This window comes from Durio zibethinus, chromosome 4, assembly GCF_047325235.1.
Source record: "Durio zibethinus cultivar Kanyao isolate XHJ-2024 chromosome 4, ASM4732523v1, whole genome shotgun sequence".
Classification (NCBI taxonomy): Eukaryota; Viridiplantae; Streptophyta; class Magnoliopsida; order Malvales; family Malvaceae; genus Durio; species Durio zibethinus.
In genome coordinates this window covers 74212-94673 of record NC_143165.1, presented here as the reverse complement: position 1 = coordinate 94673, position 20462 = coordinate 74212, and the positions used below count along the sequence as shown (strand labels likewise).

Below are 20462 nucleotides of genomic sequence, written 5' to 3'. Positions count from 1 at the left end.
TTGCCTAAGGTTTCGAGGAATTTTTTAAATTCATTTTATATTTTTTTTCTTTATTATCAAAATTGTCATTCTCTTAATTGTTAAAATTGGACTTCTTTTATTTTTTAACTTGGAGTTATCAAAATTTGAATTCTAATGATTGAAATCAAAGGTCCAATATTCTACCAACAAATTTTGTAACTTTTTTAGGGCATATTTTTCAACTGGGTTCATAAATCTTTATTTATTTATAATAGTTCAATTAATTGAAGAATGAATGAATAAATCCTTTACTATTTCTTTTGGCATGAGTTACATATTAACGGTGACTGGGATTTACTCATTCTTCAATGCGTACCCCTAAGAAATGAAAATTGATTAAAGGTCATAGAATCGCTGTGGGACTTCCAACTGAAGATGACATGGGCAACAATGAGGTTGCTGACAATGGTCTTTGTGCGAGACACATTTATGCTCGAGGGTCAGTGCTCTCCCTCATTTTGGGATAACTTCACTCTTTGTCAAATTTCTTCATATTTCACATATAATTTGGTTTGTGCATTCCTCTTTCATAGCCTTTTCTAATCACGACTTAGTGGCTGGCAAACTAAGCCAATTTATAAATTAATTTTTTTCTTTATTGCAGGGCTAAGTTTGTTGATCTTGCTCTTGCCTCTGGAAAAATCTATGAGGGAGAGCGTTTTAAGTACATAAGCGAATATTTTGAAAATGGAACATTGTACCTTATCAGATTACTACGTGATGGTGGTTTGCATTCTCGGCTTGATCAATTACATGTAACTTAAATTATCTTTTCAGGGTTCAGCTTTCTCTAACAAAAGTTATGACTTATTTTCTTTACTTCTTCTTCTGCGGTTGTTATGGAAGGGAGCTAGTGAGCGATTTATTGAATGTGTTGGATGTTCAGCTTTATGTAGACTTGAGAATGACCTTGCAAAACTACGTCAGAAAGGTATTAATGCCTATATTCCATCTGACAGAGGCCGCATGTATGTCATAATGGACCGTTATGAGGTTAGGAATTTGTAAGACTTCGTAAATAAATTTTGTCGTTTTAAGTAGGTAGTAATTACATCTAAACCAAATAAGAATACATCGATAAATCATAAATGTAATTTTTTTGTTCTTCATCAATCGTTACTTTTCTTTCCTTTTTTTTTTTTTGGTTGAATATCAGAAACGAAATGTAAGTTGTTGTTTAAACCACCCTCTTATTATTAAGATGTATTTCCCAAGTTCAATTTTGATTTACTAATAAATGACACATAAATGCCATTACATGATTCAATGCTTATTATAGTTATGATTTGGTAGTGTTCTCGAGTGCTTTTTTTATTCATTTGTTTTTATCTTTTTTGTCATTGTTTGTTCATTTTCTTTTTATTTGATTCATTTGTGAAACCAAGGATACAAATACCTCGATCCATCTTTACTAGGCAAGATTTTTAAACGTAAAAATTAAAAGGATTTTACCCAGGTAGATGTATTAAGAATGCCACATTTGCCTCTATAAATGGATCGATTATCTCATTTAATTATCTTTTGTTGAATGACTGGAATGTTATGAAGTAATGATGGGATGCCCAAGCTCTTGGTGAAGCTCCACACAAGTTTAGGAATGTTGTTGAAACTGTGAAGAAATTGCGGGAGCAACCCAATGCAAATGACTAGTATTTACTGCCCTTGTTATTAATAAGAATGATGGTTGTGGGTCTAATAATGGATGGTGATGCTGTTGTTATTTTTACCTTGAAATCCATTATGCTGGAATGCTACAGTATGATGAAGAGTTCAAGTGTCCAAGCTACTATCTTATTTCTTCAACAGATATAGAAATGACATCTGGTGAATATTTGCTGCATAACTGTGTTCGTACTTTTGCTTGCAAGTGTTAATGCAAATTCGCAACATAAATATATTGTTTAATTTGTAGAGCGAATTTTGAAAATGGCTGTAAGTTCTTTGGTTAGTTCTGAGCCCTACAAATTTTCTTTTTCTTTTTTTTTTTTAGATATCTCCTTTTCTTATTCTCAAGTTTGATTTTAGTTTTTTTTTTCTTTTTTATTAATTTTGGTTAAGATACTAAACTCTCAATCCTAAAGTTATTCCTTGCTCCAAGTGTGATGAATCACGAATTTGTTTTGCACTACATTTTTTTTATGATATATAAAAAGTAAGAGGCTTATTTTATCTAGGAGTCATCATTTTATTATAACTAAGAAGCAAACCTCGCTTCGCTTCAAGATAAAATAATTTTAAACTAAATTGATGTTAAATAAACAAAATAAACATATATATATATATATTTGTAGTTAAAGGGATTATTTAGACATATTTTACTATTATATAAGCAAGTTAGACATATTTCACTATTATATAAGCAAGAAAGAGCAATAAAAGTTAACATATACCAAAGTGATAGATTTAAGATGATGCCCAATAAAATGTCGTATTCATGTATTTGTCAAGGCTAAAATGCTATAAAAGCAGTAATATGTAAATTTTAACTATAAAAAAATAGTAACTAATAAAATGATGATACTTTAAGTGTAACATTTTATTTTGTCCACAATTTTAAAATTTTTTCAATTTTTGAAATTCGAAGATTTTGGAATTGGGGTTCCATTATTCAAGAGTTTGGTTTGTCTAATTGGACCTTGAGTTTGGTTTTAGTTTTAAACTTGGTATTACTCTAGTTCTCTTTTTGTTTTTAGTTATTTATTTGTTATTTTTTGTTTATTCATTTTTGGAAAAAAACAAAAAAGGAAAAAAGAAAAAATTAAAGAAAATCAAAGTGGATGAGGATTATAGATAGAGTCATTTTTTAAGATTGAATCCCATTCAAATCAAAATCCTAATATTTTAGTTGATTTAGAGTGCTTGAGATAATTGGATTAATTTAATATAAAACTCTACAATAATCAACAACAAGAGGGGTTCGACAATAGAAAAAAGGGTTTTAATTTTAGAGTTTTGTTGGGAGAAAACTTTCGATAAAAATTTTAGGGATGGTTAGGAGGATTTCTATCTAAGGTTTATCAAGCCAGAAAGAGATTGCTAAAACACAATTTCTAGCTAGCAATCACACAACAATTCAAAAAAACACAATCCACAATCCACGATACATTGCAGAGAAATTAAACAAATTTTGGCACACTATAAGAAAATAAAAAATTAGTGGTAGTTTTTTAACGGTGTTTCACTTAAAAACATCGCTAACTTTCGTGTTTTTATAAAATTTATGGTATTTTTTATTAAAACATCACTAAATATTCCAATAGCGACGTTTGTAGTTATAAACGCCACTAAAGATAGAAATTTAAAGGCATTATTGAAGGCGTTTTTGTCTTGAAACGCCTTTAATAATTAGGTCATAAAAAATGAAGGGGATTATTGAAGGCTTTTTTACAGAAAATACCTTCAATAATCCCTTTTAAAAAATTAGAGGGGATTATTGAAGACGTTTTAGTAAAAAACGTCTTTAATAATCTCTTTATCAAAATTTACAGAGATTATTGAAGGTGTTTTTTGCCTGAAACACCTTCAATAATCCCTCCATAAAAAATGAAAGGGATTATTGAATGCATTTTTTGTAAAAAAAATACCTTCAATAATCTCCTCATAAAAAAGGAAGCGGATTATTGAAGGTTTTTTTTTTTTACAAAAAACACTTTCAATAATCTCCTTTAAAAAATTAAAAGAGATTATTGAAAGTATTTTTTACCAAAAAAAACCTTTAATAATCCCTTCTAAAAAATTGGAGGGAATTATTGAAGGCATTTTTGATAAAAAATACTTTTAATAATTCTCTCATCAAAATTTAAAGGGATTATTAAAGGTGTTTTTTGCCTGAAATACCTTCAATAATCATCTCATAAAAAATGAAGGAGATTATTGAAAGTATTTTTGGTAAAAAAATACCTTTAATAATCTCCTCATCAAAATTTAAAAGGATTATTGAATGCGTTTTTGGCCTGAAACACCTTTAATAATCCTATTTTGCAAATAGTGGCATTTTTTTAAAAGTAAACACCGCTATTGTGAAGAAATGACACGGTTAAAATTTTTCTCCAAAATTGAAACCCCTTCTTTCTTCTCTGTAATTTTCTTTTTTTCCTTAACTTTTTTCTTAGAAGAGAATGACAAGAAAGAAAATTCAAATCAAGAAGATTGACAATGTAGCAATGAGGCAGGTGACTTTCTCAAAGAAAAGATAGGACTTTTCAAGAAAGCTCATGAGCTTTCCATTATTTGTGACGTTGAGATAGCTCTTTTAATCTTTTCAACCACTGGAAAGCTCTTTGAATACTCCAGCACAAGGTTGCTCTTACTTATCTGACATCTATATATGAATGTTTTACCTTGATTCTTGCTCTATCTTTGTTGATTTAATATAGAAATCTTTGCCTGCTGTTCGATTTAGTGTGTTGAATATGCTTGGGTGAATATGAGAGGAAGTGAGAAACGTAATTATTTTGAAAGAAGATCTTTCAAAAAGAGAGAACTGTATAAATGTATAAATTCATGATAACTGAATGTACTTGAATCTTGTATTCTATTACGAAAAGAACTTCTTTTAATAATTTGTCAGAAACTAAGGGGTTTTGGGATGGGAGGCTATGGTTTCACATGAATGTCTGTATGATATTTGTTGATGCTTGTTCATACTTTCCTGAACCTTGTTTAAGCCATATTTTATGACTAATCAACTGTCTTATAAGAAGTTTATGCTTTCCATATATCTTTGTTGGTATAACTTAGAGCATAGCACTGATATTTTACCTTTCATTTTTCTTGTTAGAACCTGATCTGTTATCATTTTCATTTTCTCTCCAACTAAACATCTTTTAATTTCAATTTTCTTAATTGAATCTTGTTACAATTTTAGGTTTCCTACACTCTTTTTGAATATTCTTTAAGTTTTTCATAATGAAATTTACAAATTCTCATGATTTTCTTTTCAAATTCTATAAAATTCACGTTGAACTCAAATCTGGTTTTCAAAACCACGCACCTAACCTATCTTCAGTCTTTTAATCAAAACTCAATGAATTCTAGCTTGATTTACTTCAAATTCTTTTTCTAGATTCCTAGTTCATAAGGCTATTATCCAGTAAAAATTCAGCCTCAAATTCCATCTGAACAAGTATAGTAAATTTTTCAAACTTAAGGCTGAATCCAAAAGGTAGAAATGATCCATGCATGAGAACTTGATGAATTATGATCCTCTCTCCTTCTAGGTTTTCGATTTGATTCTCTCATGCTTTACATTCTTAATTTTACATGTTTACTTGTTAATTTTTAATTGATTGCATTTATTTTCATGAATTCATTTGGTGTTTGGATAGATTTTGTTTTTAATGCTCTATTTTTCTTTGTTTTGAGTATCACTTGAGTTGCTAGTTCATTAAGCTACTTTTTCTCTATTTTGCTGCCATTTTCTTATTGAATTTTATAGCAAACTTGATTGATGAATTGTTTCTTAGCTCATTTCAAGTTCATTTTCATTATAAGCTTTTAGACCTAATTTTTTCTTTCATTAACTCAGTGAGTTTCAATTGAATTTCACTTTATATTTTAGTTGTTTCTAGTTAATTCTTGTATTTTCTTGCACTTTTTGTTCTTCAAATCAGTTTTCCTTTTAGTTCCTTAATTGATCTTTTCAATTCTAGTTTATGATCACTTGTTTTAGCATCAATTAGACGTATATCAATTAATTCACGTTTGGTTACAAGTTAGTTGTTAGTTGTAGTTTTGTTTTCTTTCCTTACATTATGTGATTTTTCTTCAATTTTTGCTTTTCAAATTGATTTCTCATGATTTTTTTTTTATAGATCTTTGAAATTTCAGCTTGTTTTGAAGAAAATTTAAAGGAACAAAAATGAAAATTCAGATTTAATATACTGGTTTTGAGATGTGTTTTATTTCAATTATATGTGTGTGTTTAAGGTTGGAGTTGGATTTGTTTTGAACCAATTGCTTTAAAGTTTGGGCTACTGCAATTGCAATGTTGATAACTTATCTGTAGAAGAATTTCCTTCATTTAATGTATCCTAAAATTGATATGTGTTAAGATACTCTTACTTGTTTATTTGAATGAAGATCTAAATGTGGCTAAAAGGTTATTTTATCCCAAAAGTCAAGGAATTTGGGCTTTTTCCATAAATTGGTATGATTGAAAAAGGTAAAAAAAGAATGTTTTGGCTTCAAGCTTTTAATGTCGAAACAAGAAATTAAGTTAATTGTTTTAGTATGACCCATTATAAAAACTTTAGTTTCAGGGTTGAATCTAATTATTTTATCACACCTATAGATCACAGTCATCTTGCTATCAACTATTGAGTTTGGGAGTTATATGCAACATACCTTTTGCGTTTATATCTCTTTCAATCAGAACCTTTTTTGTTGATGTCATCCCCTTGAATTTTATTCACTTTTTGCTTTTGTATCATAAAACAGCATGGCTAGCAATATTTTACATGTGTATGCCAATTGGATATGCACTTGGATGTGTTTATGTGGAATAGTAAGTTTTCTTTTCTAGCTTTTGTATAGATATTTGTTAAATTGATCTCCTTAATTCCTTCCTAGTTTAAGAATAAAAAAATCATCCTTATTTCAAATATGCCAAGTTTTGCTATTGTCCATATTTTATAATGCTCTATGTTCTGCCCATATGTTAATCTAAGATAACTAGTTAACAGGTTGGCAATCATTTAAATTGACATTTTGCATTTTAGGTGGAAACCATTGTGATGTTTCCATTTGTTATTCTAGGTTTTATTATGAAGCTTTTGCAATTAAAAGGTGCATATTGTAGACCTATCAACTTGGATTGATCCTCTATATTTTTTTCAATTACTTTTTGATGATTCCATGATACAGTTTTTACTGCTGCTAAGTCTAAAAAAGCATTGATCTCTACAGACACAGTTGTCCCATCAGTTCAAGGTGCAGCATAGTTGATTTATCCATTCACAATTTGCATTTCCCTCATAAAACTCTACTGCATGATCATTTTATTTTGAAAGATTGGTTTATTTCCGTCTTGAAGCATTTGAATCCATTTATTTTTATGAATTTATTTATGAGCTGAAAATATAATTTGAAATGGTTTATCTTATAAACTTCATGGAATCAAATAATCTTTGTCTTTTTCCAATGTAATCAAACATGAACTTGATTGAAGATCTATCTCTCAGCCTTTTGTATATTCTCCTTTCCTCAAATTATATGGCACTACATTTTAAGTCTAGTAATTTCATAATGAAATATGCAAAATGGAAGAACTATGATTATGAAAGGCAATTTTGTGAAATGCATTCAGAGAGAGAGTGTACATTCTTTTGCCTTGTGCACTCGGAACATGATCATTAGCCAAAAAATATATCTTAGTTTGTTGCTTTCGTTAAATCTATTTCTCTGTTATTTTTGCATGTATGTAACAATGAGATCTTGTATATTTTCCCTGATTTTATCTTGCATTACAAATTTTATGGTATTTTTTATAGCTTACCCAGTGACATTTTTCAATTAGGATGGAACATGAAGTTGTGAAGAAGATAAATAAAATATACTATGATGCATTTCTAATAGCACATTTTGAAGTTCTTGGAGAAATATTCTCTTTAGCAATATAAGCCAAGATGAGGAATGGGCATTCTAGGCTCCACTCAAAGCAAGTGCGACTCATTCTATAGAGTCCATTGATGGGCAAGAGGAAAATAAATGCAAAGTGGAATGTTATTGCATGTATTAAACTTTGTGTTACATGCATATTGAAACAAATTATGTATTTAGATATTTAAATATTAATAATATTCAGTTTATGAATTTAAATTCATTTTTATTTCTTTTAACAATTTTTTTTAATAATAATAATAATAAATATTAAAAGAAAATTAAAAAAAAGTTAAAATTTTGATTTAGTAGCGTTTGTATTTAAAAATGCCACTAAATGTTGAATTTAGTGACATTTGTATCAGAAAATGCTGTTAAATTTAGTGATATTTTTACTACAAATGCTACTATTTTCAGCATTTAATGGTATTTTTAAACATAAATGCCACTAAATTTAGCAGTATTTTTTTATACAAATACCACTAAATTCATAATTTAGAGACGTTTTAAAGCACAAATGCTGCTAAATTTAGTGACGTTTGTATCAAAAAACGCTGCTAAATTTAGTGACGTTTAAAAACGTCGCTAAACTTAAAAAAAATACCACTAAAGACCTAATCTCTGGTAGTGGTAGTAAATTGAAATTTTTTTTAGGATTCGAGGGGTCATTTTCCTCAATTTTTTTGGGTGTTTCAATTTTGAAAAAAAAAAAGAAAAAATGGAAAGAATTGAAAAAAGAAGAAAACTCAATTACATAATACACAATTAGAGCGCAAACAAGCAGAACCCCAGGGGCTAAATCATAGGAAACAAAATCAAGCAAACACACAATCATGGTTTAGACTAGTTCTAAAGAGTCAGAGGCAGAAAACAAATTTCTTTTCTCATAGTGGGTTTTGGGTTTAGATAATTAGCTTTCTTTGGGATTTTTTTTTATTAAGGAACATATAGAGAATAGGAGGTGTGGAAACCTAAAAGAAATTTGTAGTTTTCGAAATGGTAATGGTTTTAGGAGATTAAGGAGAGATAAGGAAATTGAGAGTTAAATTTAATAAAGTTAAAAGAAATAGTTGCTGTCGAGGAAAAAATAAAAACTTCGAAGTAGCAAAATTGAAGCTTAGAGTGTTAAAGAGAGAATCCACAAATTAGAAGAAATCTTCTACAGCCAACTTGGGTGTGAAAAAGTTTGTTAAGGGCGGTGTCTTACTAGGGTTTATCATCACTTATTATAGCTAACAAAGCATCAATTGTGATAGTGATAACTCTTACAAGAATATGAAAAATCTTATTTTGGGTGAAGAAAAAAGACTACCAAGTTTCATAATTTAAAAAGAGAGAAGTTCTAAAAATATAAAGAAGGTCTTTCTTAGGTCTTAATGCTCTTCCATTCAATTCACATATGTTGATCACAAAGACCATTGAAGTTGAATGTACCATTAAGGCTTGTGACAAGGCTGTTAGTATGAGAAAAATAGCTTTTCAAAGGGAAGTTGTGATTTCAAGGCAAATAACTATGGCATGAAAGCTTTTACAAGCAGTTGGGGAACCAAATTCAAAGGTTTAGATGATGTCAGGGTGTGGCCCCAAAATTCATATTTTTAGTTTTGATATTTATTTATTATTTTGTTTTGTTTTACTTGTTTGTTTATTTTTTTTATTTATATTTAGGTTGATTAGATTAGGAAATAACTAATATATACATGTTAATTAAATAATTTGTAAATTTAATTTTCTTTTATCATGTAATTTAATTTTAATTGTAAATAAAATTCTCTAGATAATGAAATTAAGAGGGGAATACAAAAGTGATCCCCTCAAGAATTTTTAAGTGAGAAGTTTTTCTAAATTAACCTTAGCAAATTTAGAGGATTTAAATCTCATAATTAAATCTTACCAAACTATTGGAATGTTTAATGATCTTTTTAAAGATAATTAAAAAATAGTTTTTAAAATTAATCATACCAAACTATTAATGGTTTAAATCTTAAAGCTAAATTTTTACAAACTATTGGTAGGTTTAGTAATTCTTTAAAAAATTTATAAAAATTTATAAAAATTTATAAAAATTTATAAAAATTTATAAAAATTTATTCTCACCAAATTATTTGATAATTCAAATCTTAAAATAAGATCTTAGCATGGGGATATAATACAACAACAGCTTAGCATAACATGAAATGTAACATTATTTAGTATTGGTTAATAGAGCTCATGCATCTATTTTCAAACAAGTTAACCCTATAACAAACTATTTCATGATATAGTTGTATAAAGGAAATCCAAATTGGGTAGAAAAGTACTTGATTTCTCAATTGTTAAGAGTAAGTTACCTTTAACAATGGTAAAAATTATATCTGTAAGAATTAGTATTCAAACCAAAAAAATAAGTTAAAATATGGAATTAAACAATAACATGTATAATTTTAATGCCTAAATGACTAAGCATAACGGTATGCAATAGTTTTAAAAACATGTTAGTGATAGCAGAATCAAATTGTCGCTTTTCTTTTTTTTAACAAATCAATAGTTGGCATAATCATAAGGAAATAAACAACTTTACCTAGGGTTTGAAAATAAAGAAATAAGCCTTTGAAAGACCAAATTGCAAAAGAGTGGTAGCAAATTGAGTTTTGTAATTTGACAGAAAGGAATAAACCTAAAATGGAAATAAAATTTCAACAATTATGAAAAAAGTTTAAATTTGAATGGATATAGAAGATTAAATAGTTATATATCCATTTTAAAACAATAAGATAAGAACACTTAGAACAATTGTGAAAGATATTTAAATGTTAAAATTAATCTTAAAATCTCTGCAAAAGGCACTTTTTTCAACATATAATAATCTAATCACTTCTTTTTCAAAGGAACTAACATAGTGATGAAATGTAAATAGGAAAAAGATTTCAAAAATGCTCACCTAATACTTCAAATAAAACCTAAATCTAATATGTTTGATATGCATTTCATTTATGAGAAACACACATAGATTAACAATAACATATCAATAGCCATTTAAAAGGACAAATTTAACATTAAACATTTAAATTTGGTTTCATTTTCCTTTATTATTGACTTAAATTCATTAATGATGGTATACAAAAAAAATGACAGGAAAGAATTCAGAGCAACCAACTCATTAAATAGAATGTCAGGTATAATATAGACTCCGAACATAATTCATGAATGATAATTTGGTTTAAATTTCCAAAGCATTAACATTACAATGATCTTGCCTTTTATAAAATTCATCGTAAGTAAAAGATATGAGCAATAATCCTTCAAATTTATGTAAATAATAAATATTGATTGATTAGATATAATGAAGTTGGGAATGAAATTCATCAAACAAAAGGTAAGTTTATTATGGGCATACAAAGAAAGATCCTTTATAGTTCTTGAATGATCAATTGGTAATTCAAGCTTTTAGTTCTAAGAGAAATGCACTCTTATTATAATTAAAATAAAAAAGACCTAGAGTCTGCTAATAAGCTTGGTGGTGGCATTATTGGTGGAGTGGAAAATAGAATGAATGATGGAAGTGAGGGGTTTGAACTTGTAGCGAAAAAGAAGGCAAATCAGGAATTTCATCCAACTTGCACCTAGGGATTTTGCAACACAAACCTTTATCAATCATGAAAAATTAAGGATTCCTAAAATAAATAAACAAAAATGTTGAGAAAGAGCAAATTACTTCCAAAGATGAAGTGAGGGAAGGGATGAGAAAAAATCAAAAAAATTGAAAACCAATTCGAAACTATAGTGTTTGATTTGGTTTGGATTAAGTTCGGATATTAAATGTATATATTGAGTTTGGATTGGGAAGTGAAAAATTGAAGAAACCAAACTGAATTGAAATATATATTTTTATTAGCTTTTATATATTTTTTAATTTTTATAAAATAAAAATAATTATTTTATACATAAATCTATTTAAATATATTAAAAAACATATTAAAATAATATATAAAAAATTAATTTTAAAAAATCAATGAATTGTACTAATAGAAGGTTTAATTCATATCTGATTGGAGCATATGAAAGTTTGGTTTGGATTCGGATCAGATTTTAAAAATTCATAATTTTGTACATTATTAAAAAAATTGAACTAAATCCAATTCGATCTGATCTAAACCATTTTCACCCTTAAGTGAAGGTTGATTTTGACATCGTTAATTAGGCCCTACGCTTTGTAGCGTCGAATTCTAATTGACGCACCACCATTCTCTATTTTCCTTCCCTTTTTATCTCTTTTTCTTCACCATGCCTCTTTTTCCTCCAAGAGACATCAAATTCTCTCCACTTTTTCTATTTTCTTTTTTTTTTCTCTTTCTCTTTCCATTTAGCTTTTTTTCAATCCCCTCTCTAAATAAAACTATTTTTTTTTCATGAAATTCTTGCCACTTATTGGGAAATTCCTATGCTTGAGTATTGCCAACTATTTTCTCCAATTCAATCTTTTATTGACTTTAAGAAAAGAAAAGCCTTCCCTCACTATCACTTTCTCAATCTCTTATGCTATTTTTTTTCTAGTCATTTCCATTATTTTCTTTTGAGCTAAAATATCTTTAACAAATAATAAATTTCTTTTGACTCCTTTTTGAACAAGTGTCATGTATAATGTTGTTAATTTTGTTTCGATATCAATTGTATTGGTCTATATACTTCAGTTATATAAAAAAACACTACATCTAAGAATGGTTTTCTTATCAAATTTAGTAACAGGTAATACTCGTTGTTTTTGTTAGTTTCGGTGAATTTCAATAAATTAGCTTATTTTGGTCGGTACGTGAATGTAAAATATGTTTTATAATTTATATTTTGTCTTTTGTTTTTTTGACTATTTTTAATCTAATAAAAATAAAACTAATTAACAAAATGAACTTTCAAAGTTAGGTTTTTCTATTTTTTACTGAAACTTATTTTTTTATACTTTATTTTTTAAAATCAAAGTTCCTAAATATTTCAATCTCTTTTAAGAAAAAAATTTTGCTCCCTCTCTAAAATTTAACAATCATAAAACCAGAATTAATTTTTTTCATTTTTTTATCTTAATATTTACATGAAAAAATATTTATTTAAATATTATATGATCATATTAAGTATTTAAAACTATCATAATAAATTGATGATATTATTTCTTATACTTTTAAATTTATTTATTTGGTTTTTAAAAATATTACATATTTATTCTGTAGATTATTTGTAGTATTATTATATAAAGTTAATATATATTTATAAATATAATTGTAATAAATCAAAAATTTTGAAATAATATGCCAAAACAACTAGTAACGAATATATAATTTTTTAAAGTAAATCAAAACATAGTCTAATATGATATTAACAACTTTGGTTACGCAGGATTTTGCATGCAAACAAAAATATAAGGACTTAGATTGCTCATTTTTTATTTGTTTGCTTTACTATTTTACTTTGCTTTTCTTAACCAATATTGAAACTGTCAAATTTGGTTAAGTCATTTTCTTTTGAAATGGGAATCACTTTAGCTATTTCAATCCTGGCATGGAAGAATGTGTGGAAATTTTGAACGAAGTTGGCGTTACATTTAGGCTTAGTTTAACATAGTTATTGGAATTAGCTTTTGCATTTAAAAGTTGTTTTTGCTCAACTTCAATGTTAAAAAACAAAAAAATATAGCTTTTGAGTTTAAAATTTTGGTTTGCAAACCCAAACTAAAAAGCTCCTCAATAGGTGTTTTTACGGTGAAAAATACTTTTAGGTTAGAAAATCACTATATATTACCATATTTTTCTAATATTTTATTATTTTATGAATATCACAACACATTTTCACAATAATACCAAATACTTAAAATTTTTAACCATATTTTTCTTTCTACATTTTTTTTATAAAGAGGTAAAGCCCTTACAAGGGGGAAGGGGGCGGTTAAAACCATTCTCACATGCCTTCCTCGAATACTACATTTTTAAATGCATTTTTTCTAACCCAAACTTTTTTCAACTATAACACTAACACTAAATTAACCCTTAATGTGTAACCTCTAATGAAGGTAGTGGAGATTGCTGAAAAGGCTGGGGATGCCGTTCTGAGCCCTAAATTTGATCAGATAACTAATGCACATATATATCTAGAATAGGTATTCAGGCTGATTATAAATACTAATTAGTTCTTTTTCATGCTGGTTTAAGTTCGTGTTAACCTACCAAATGGTGACATGGTGGGGCATACTGAAGGTATCCAAGCTATTATTATTGGCTGCAAGGCTGCTGATGAAGCTGTGAAGGTATGATGGCTTTTGTTCCTTTATTCTATTTCAAAATCCTTCGTGTTTTACATGTTTTGATAGACTAATCATAGTTTGCGACTCATCGAATTCCCTAGCAAATCGTAAATTTAAATCTTAAGAGAAAGTTTAACGTTTGAGGAAAAAAATGACGTTGGATTGGTAATTCTTCATTGGATGAGAAGAGTGAATGAAATTTGTATTCAGGATGTTCTATTTTTTTTTTCAATTATCTAACTCTTATTGTTGAGATCCACACCTAATTTAAGAGATATTGTTCATTTTGACTCGAAAATTTATAATTTTATCTTACAAAAGATACTTCACAAATTTAGATTTAAACCTTTATTTATATATTATAACAGATCCTCAGAACATTCTGATGTAGGATTGAGTTAAGTTTAACACAAAGCACATAACAATATATATAGAACCATATCAACACAACCCAACACAAAACACAAAACCGTACATACAAAATTATGAGCATACCAGACGTTACGATTTTAAAAGTGACTCTTATCATATAGTACTTAGTTCTCATAGGATTCTAGAAGTGGCTCATCTGTTGTAGCAGTTAGCTCCCATTCGATTGATAACCGCTCAGATACCATTTATGAAGACCTACACTTAATCTTTGATGTATTGTTTGCTTTGATTCGAATGCTTCATGGTTTTGTCTCAAAAAAAGCACCTCACAAGTTTGGATTTAAATTTTTGCTTATATATCATAACAAATCTTCAAAACATCTTGATATGAGATTGGAGTATCACACTTATTTTTTGGGCTAGATCTGTGAACGTGCTAACGATAAATGTCTACTTCTCGGTATTTTTTAAAAAATTATTCTGGTTTCCAAATTTGGACTGTACCAGGCAGCCTTGCTTTTAGATTGCTTCTACGATAACTTTGTTGGATTGCAGATGATCCTAGATGCCACCGACCAAGTTGGTCCAATATATGTTGTGACTGCCGATTATGGAAATGCTGAGTACACGGTGAAAACGAACACGTCTGGGCGGCCTCTTTTATGACAAGAATGGCAACTTTCAAATACTCACTTTGCACACTTGCCAACCTGTAAGTTTACAGAACACTTCAAGAATAGTAATTTTGTTTCAGTTTAAAACACTGCAAGATGAGCTTCAATGTGCTAGGTGGGTTGTGGCCAATTTACGTTGTATTCATTAGTACTTTCTAGACTTTTTCTGATTCAGTTGAAAAGAATCAAACGCATCAGACTTAGAATCCATCTGATGGAATCACGCGTGCGATCGATAGTTACTCAAAATACGACTTCTTTAGCAAACAATACTACCTTCCTTTGCTACTTAGGTGACCGTTAATGCATATGCATTTAACATATAACTGCTCACAAGGCCTCCTTTATATATATATATATATAAAAACAGTTGACTTGAGTATAGGGAGCAATTACATATTTCTATATAATTTAACAACCCAAGCTTAACCTTAAAAATGATACTACCCATTTTAAGAAGGTCAAAGACACAATGTCTAATGTTCAAATTCCTTCACTAGCATTCTCAATTTCTCAAATGTGTATAAAAAAAAATTATTATTGCCTCCATCATCAAAATATTTTCCCATGCATTAAACCCAACAATCCAAAAAGCATCAACAACCTTTAAGTTGAGACAAACAGAACCTTCGGGCATTGGCGGCCATAACATTTCACGGGGTATTTACCTCGCAAATTAGCACAACAAAGCGAACAGCAAAAAATTATAAAAGCACTTTGTTAACAATAACATCCATGACATGATGTGTAAAATCTCTCCAACTATAGGAAGCCCTGCCCCTGCATTCAAGGGTTCAAGACAGTATTGCTTCTTCAGTATCTCCTTGTATCTGTAAAAGCAACCAAAGGAATATTGCATGCACATTTTTTTCAGCTCAACCGTTCAAAGAAAGACTATACCTTAGACGTGCCAAGGGAACATACCCTAGAAGATCATCTGACAAAAGAACCAATTATACAAGACGGTTTAATGATGATTTGCAGAAAAGATGCCACAAAGGCAACATATTGCAAACATTGTCCCTCGTCAAAAAGAATAAATATAGTTTAATTAAGAAATAACTATACAATGTTAGTTCTACTTTGTGAACTCCAGTTAAATAGATATCTCTAAGAGCAAAAGCGACTAGTGGCATGCTGTTAGGGTAGACTAACACTTAGTAAAATATATCCCCTTGCCATCTCATAATGCTGGTGATTATGGTTAGAATTCAAGCTTTCTACATAGTCCCAAATCAATATTCCTTGATCTCCCAGTGGGCTTAATAGGAGCACCGGGGCAAGTTTCAGCAGCCCCATTTAGGCAAGGAGCTGAAGTAGGTGTCTTACAACCATCAGAATCCCATTCTATATCTGGCAATTCGGCAACAAAACCCTCAGCTTGGTTCGAAACAATAACTTCCAGGAGATTTTCATAAAAAGATTCAAACATTTCTTCATCTGAAATAGATTCTGCAGCAGTTGTACGAGTTACAGAATCCAAATTTCTAACAGAGTAATCAAAATTTATGCAGCGTGCAACACTAGCTCTCATTTCATCAATATATTTCCTACAGATGGGAGCAAACACCATGTCTTTTGGGCCAGGAGCAAATGCGTCAAAAATACCATCCTTTGGGGTTTTGAGATTGCTATGATTGGCAGAAGCCAATGAGTCTTGTTTTATGGTTGCTTGAAGACCAAAATGAGGAATTTTTTGTGGTTTCTTGACTACTTTGGGCGGAGTGTTACAATTATAGGAGAACTCCCCAATTTCTCTGTTGGCACCAAGAGTCATAGGCCCCAGAAAAGCTTCTTTATTACCTTCTCTAGTAGTTGTAGATGGATCAATAACTTCCCCATTAGCTTCCTCTATGCAAACATTATCTGATTTTTTCATTAAGTTGAGAGAAAGGTCTCGGCATTTGCTTGCACAAGTTCCAGTATCCATAGATCCAATAGTAACACAAAGCCAAGGAAGCTGCAAAGAAAGGAAAAAAAAATAGCCCATCGCTAGGTTATATTGGCTAGGCTTTAAAACGGCAGTTAAGAAATTCCAGCCCCAAATACCCAATCGTAACATAGCATTTCAAAAATGAGGTTTTGTGTTCTAAAATTAATCCTTGGAAAGAGGAATCCTGAGATGTAAACAGCATAAATTCAGAAGTAATAGTAGGAGAAAAGGAAATCTAAGGATAAAATATGCAAAAAAAAAAAAAAGAACAGGAAAGAAGAATCCTTCTTCATTCGAAATTACAAACCCCAATAGTAGGAATTTCGACACTATCCGGGAAGCAAAAAAAATCCTAACAACCCTCATGCAATTTGAGAAGGTGTTATTGAAAATCCTAGGAAGATGAACAAAATCCCTAATAAAAGGAAAAAATAAATGTAATAAAATCAACGATGTAAATTTAAAAGAATGAAAAAAAAAAAAAGCATAACAGAGGGTTATACCTGGTTACCTGAGGACTGAAAACGAAGCAAGCTCAAATGCGGAAGGCAATGCAGCAGCGGGCTGAGCGCAGCGAGGTGAAGGGAAAGAAAAAGACTAATTACTGAAGTTAAAAGGAGGCAACCGTCGCTAGGGACTATTGCGCTCAATCTCTCTTTGTAAGATTAATATGAACCGTCTAATCATTTTCTTGTATGATTATTTGATTTTTTATATTTATTTACTTTTAAATTTGGGGATTAGGTTGGGATTGGTTAAATTATGCTATAAGTCTATGTATTTATCAGAAAATATAAACTTAGTCCCTCTATATTAATTTTAATATTGAAATATATAACTTTTTAGGATTTTAAATATTCATCCGATTTAAATATCTTTCGTTAAACATGATAACATGTTCATTGAACGGTTGATGTGTCTTTTAACCAAATAACGTGGCATAATTTTTATTGATTAAATGGCCTATATTTTAGGACTAAAATTAAAAATCCATGTCACAATTGAAAGATAACTTAATATAATTTTTTTCATATTCAAATCAATTAAAAAAAATCAAAATCCTTTTTTTTTATTTACCCAAAACGACCCTCCCCTGTTCCTCTACCACTAAATAACCACCAACATTCCATTTTCACCTCCTTTTAACTTACGCCCTTCTCTTTCTCATCCACCAATAATCTCTTATAAATTCTTTTTTTTTTTTTCGTCTTATATAATTCAAATCAATCATCACATCATTCTTTGATTTCTTGTTTTAGACTTGGGAATTTTAGGGTTTTTAAAAAATAATTTGTTTAGCATAGAAAGTTGAAAGTGATCACTTTTTTTCTTTAAAAGCTTATATCACATTATTAGATTATAAAATTTGGAATTGTGGATGGTGTAGGATTTTGGGTTTTTTTTTTACTATGATAATAATAATAATAATAATAAAATACGAATAAGACAATAAAATTCTTCAACTATATTTTAGCAAACATTTTCAAGCATGACTATTCAACTATGTAAAATAATCATTAAAGATGCAAAATTTCATCTTAAATTGACAATAAATCTCAACAATCCAATTAACAAGCTCTTTTTACCCAAAAGTTTAATGCAACCCACAAATAAAAGCAAGAATTGAAAAGAAGAAAAGAAAAAAATAGCATAAATAGTAAGACAAAAAACCATAAACGCCAAGCAACAAAATCTTGAGGTCTGCTAACACCCATTTTTGTAAAGTGGTAGGCTAAAGATTAGCCTTGAAATTTTATGGTATTTTAGACTACCATTCATGTTAGTACAAAACGCTGAAAATCTAGAATTATTGCTTTTAATAAATTTGAAATTATGAAGAAAAGCTTCAAGGCATGTAACGGTGCCATTTTCTTTAAGGTTTTATTTGCCCTCATCGTATTATTTATTTAGTAAGTGTACAAAAGGGTTGTAAGGAATAAACTTTAAAGATATAATGAAGCTCAGTGATTGATTATATTTTACATTGATGAAATCAGTCCACCAAATATTCATTGACGTATCATAAGATCACCAGACTTTTATAAAGGTTTTCTGCAACAAAATTTTTATAAAAAAAAATTGGAGTATGAAGAAAGAGGGATAGTTCCAAGAATTGTTTCTATATATTTTTCAGAAAACTAGATGAACTTTTTATAAACAAATAAATGTCATTTCTTATAAACATAACTGTCTATTTTGAATAGACAAAAACTATCTATTTTTAAATAGTTAAAATTGTTCATTTTAAACAGACTTATTTACTTATTTTGTACTGATTTAACTATTTATTTTTATTTTTTCTATATATTTTGGATGGACTTTAATCAAACATTTATAAGCCTTAAATAAAATAAAAAATATAAACTTTAAATAAAATAACATTTTATTTACTGCACTGTATGTGCCAAGTGCCAAGTGCCATTAATTAAATATTAATATATACTAATTATTTAATCAATACAAGACCAACCAAGCTTGAAAAACCAAGCCCATGGTCCATTAGCCACTTAAGTCCAACTATAGTGGAATTTTACTTCTCTGAATTTAAATGATTGTTTTATCATTTCCTTTTCCAATGTGAGATTATTTTTCATATTTTATTTTGAAAATCTCTAACAATTTCCCACCATTTTCAAAATAATCCATATTTATGATAACTTTGGAAATTAATTACATAAATGAAGGTATCTTTTGATTTAAGCCTTCATTTAGTGAAAACAAGTTAAAGTTAACCAAAATCACATGGTAGACTATGCTTTGAACTAGCTATTCCATTTGGTTAACCGAACTTGTCTCACACAATGATTTCAACACCTAATGAATGCTTGGTATCCGATGACACATTTATGGCTATGTGTCTGCATCTTTTTTTCATGAATGCTGTTAAAGTCAAGCTCTTAAACTTTTAGAAGCGGCTACACTTCACATTCGTATAGGTAGCTCCCATCAAAAGTATTCTCGTAACTATAACATTCTAACATATTTATGCTATGGGTCTATTAAGAGTATATTGCTCATTTTTTCTTTACCATTATGGGTATTTAACACTTGACTTGGGATGGCATTAAATATTACTATAGTGCTAGTAGTCACATACAGATAATGTATTTTGTCTCATTGAACTAAAGACTTGCTTTTATACCAAGCACTGAGTTGAGTTTTCATCATGAGTGACTTTATTTCACGAGCTTGAGCCCCATCCTTATTGAGGTCTCTTTTACCAAGTCTATAGCAAGACTTTTTGTTAAAGGATCTACCAAGCTTTTACTTGACCTTACATAATTTATAGTGATCACTTTATCTCAAATTAATTATCAAACGTAACTATATCTTAATCCAATATGTCTAGACATTCCATTATATACTTGGCTATATGCCTTTGCTAGAGTTGCTTCACTATCACATCGAATAGAAATTGAAAAAATTGGTTTAAATCATAGAGGTACTTCATATAAATTTCTTAGCCATCAGCTTTTTTAGTTGCTACGGCTAATGCAATAAGCTCGACTGCCATGGTAAAATCTGTTATGCATGTTTATTTCTTAAAACCCCAATAAATGCCACCTTTACCAAGTATAAAGATCCACTAGCTTGTAGA

General features: G+C 29.1%; 1 protein-coding gene and 1 pseudogene across 2 annotated transcripts; one reads left to right on the top strand and one right to left on the bottom strand.

The window, feature by feature from the left end:
• The first annotated feature begins 356 nt into the window (after nt 1-356).
• Nucleotides 357-15151, top strand: LOC111287066 (2,3-bisphosphoglycerate-independent phosphoglycerate mutase-like; annotated as a pseudogene).
• Nucleotides 15152-15832: 681 nt separating this feature from the next.
• LOC111287572 (uncharacterized) lies at nt 15833-17558 on the bottom strand. Of its 2 annotated transcripts, none has more exons than XM_022878201.2 (2): nt 17376-17558; nt 15833-16891 (listed from the first exon to the last, which is right to left on the bottom strand). In XM_022878201.2, exon 2 carries the CDS (start codon nt 16859-16861, stop codon nt 16136-16138), a length of 726 nt encoding a protein of 241 aa, XP_022733936.1. In that variant the 5' UTR covers nt 16862-16891; nt 17376-17558; the 3' UTR covers nt 15833-16135. The 2 variants fall into 2 exon arrangements, with proteins under 2 accessions (XP_022733936.1, XP_022733935.1); XM_022878200.2 differs by having other exon boundaries at nt 17368-17557.
• Between the last annotated feature and the right edge of the window lie 2904 nt (nt 17559-20462).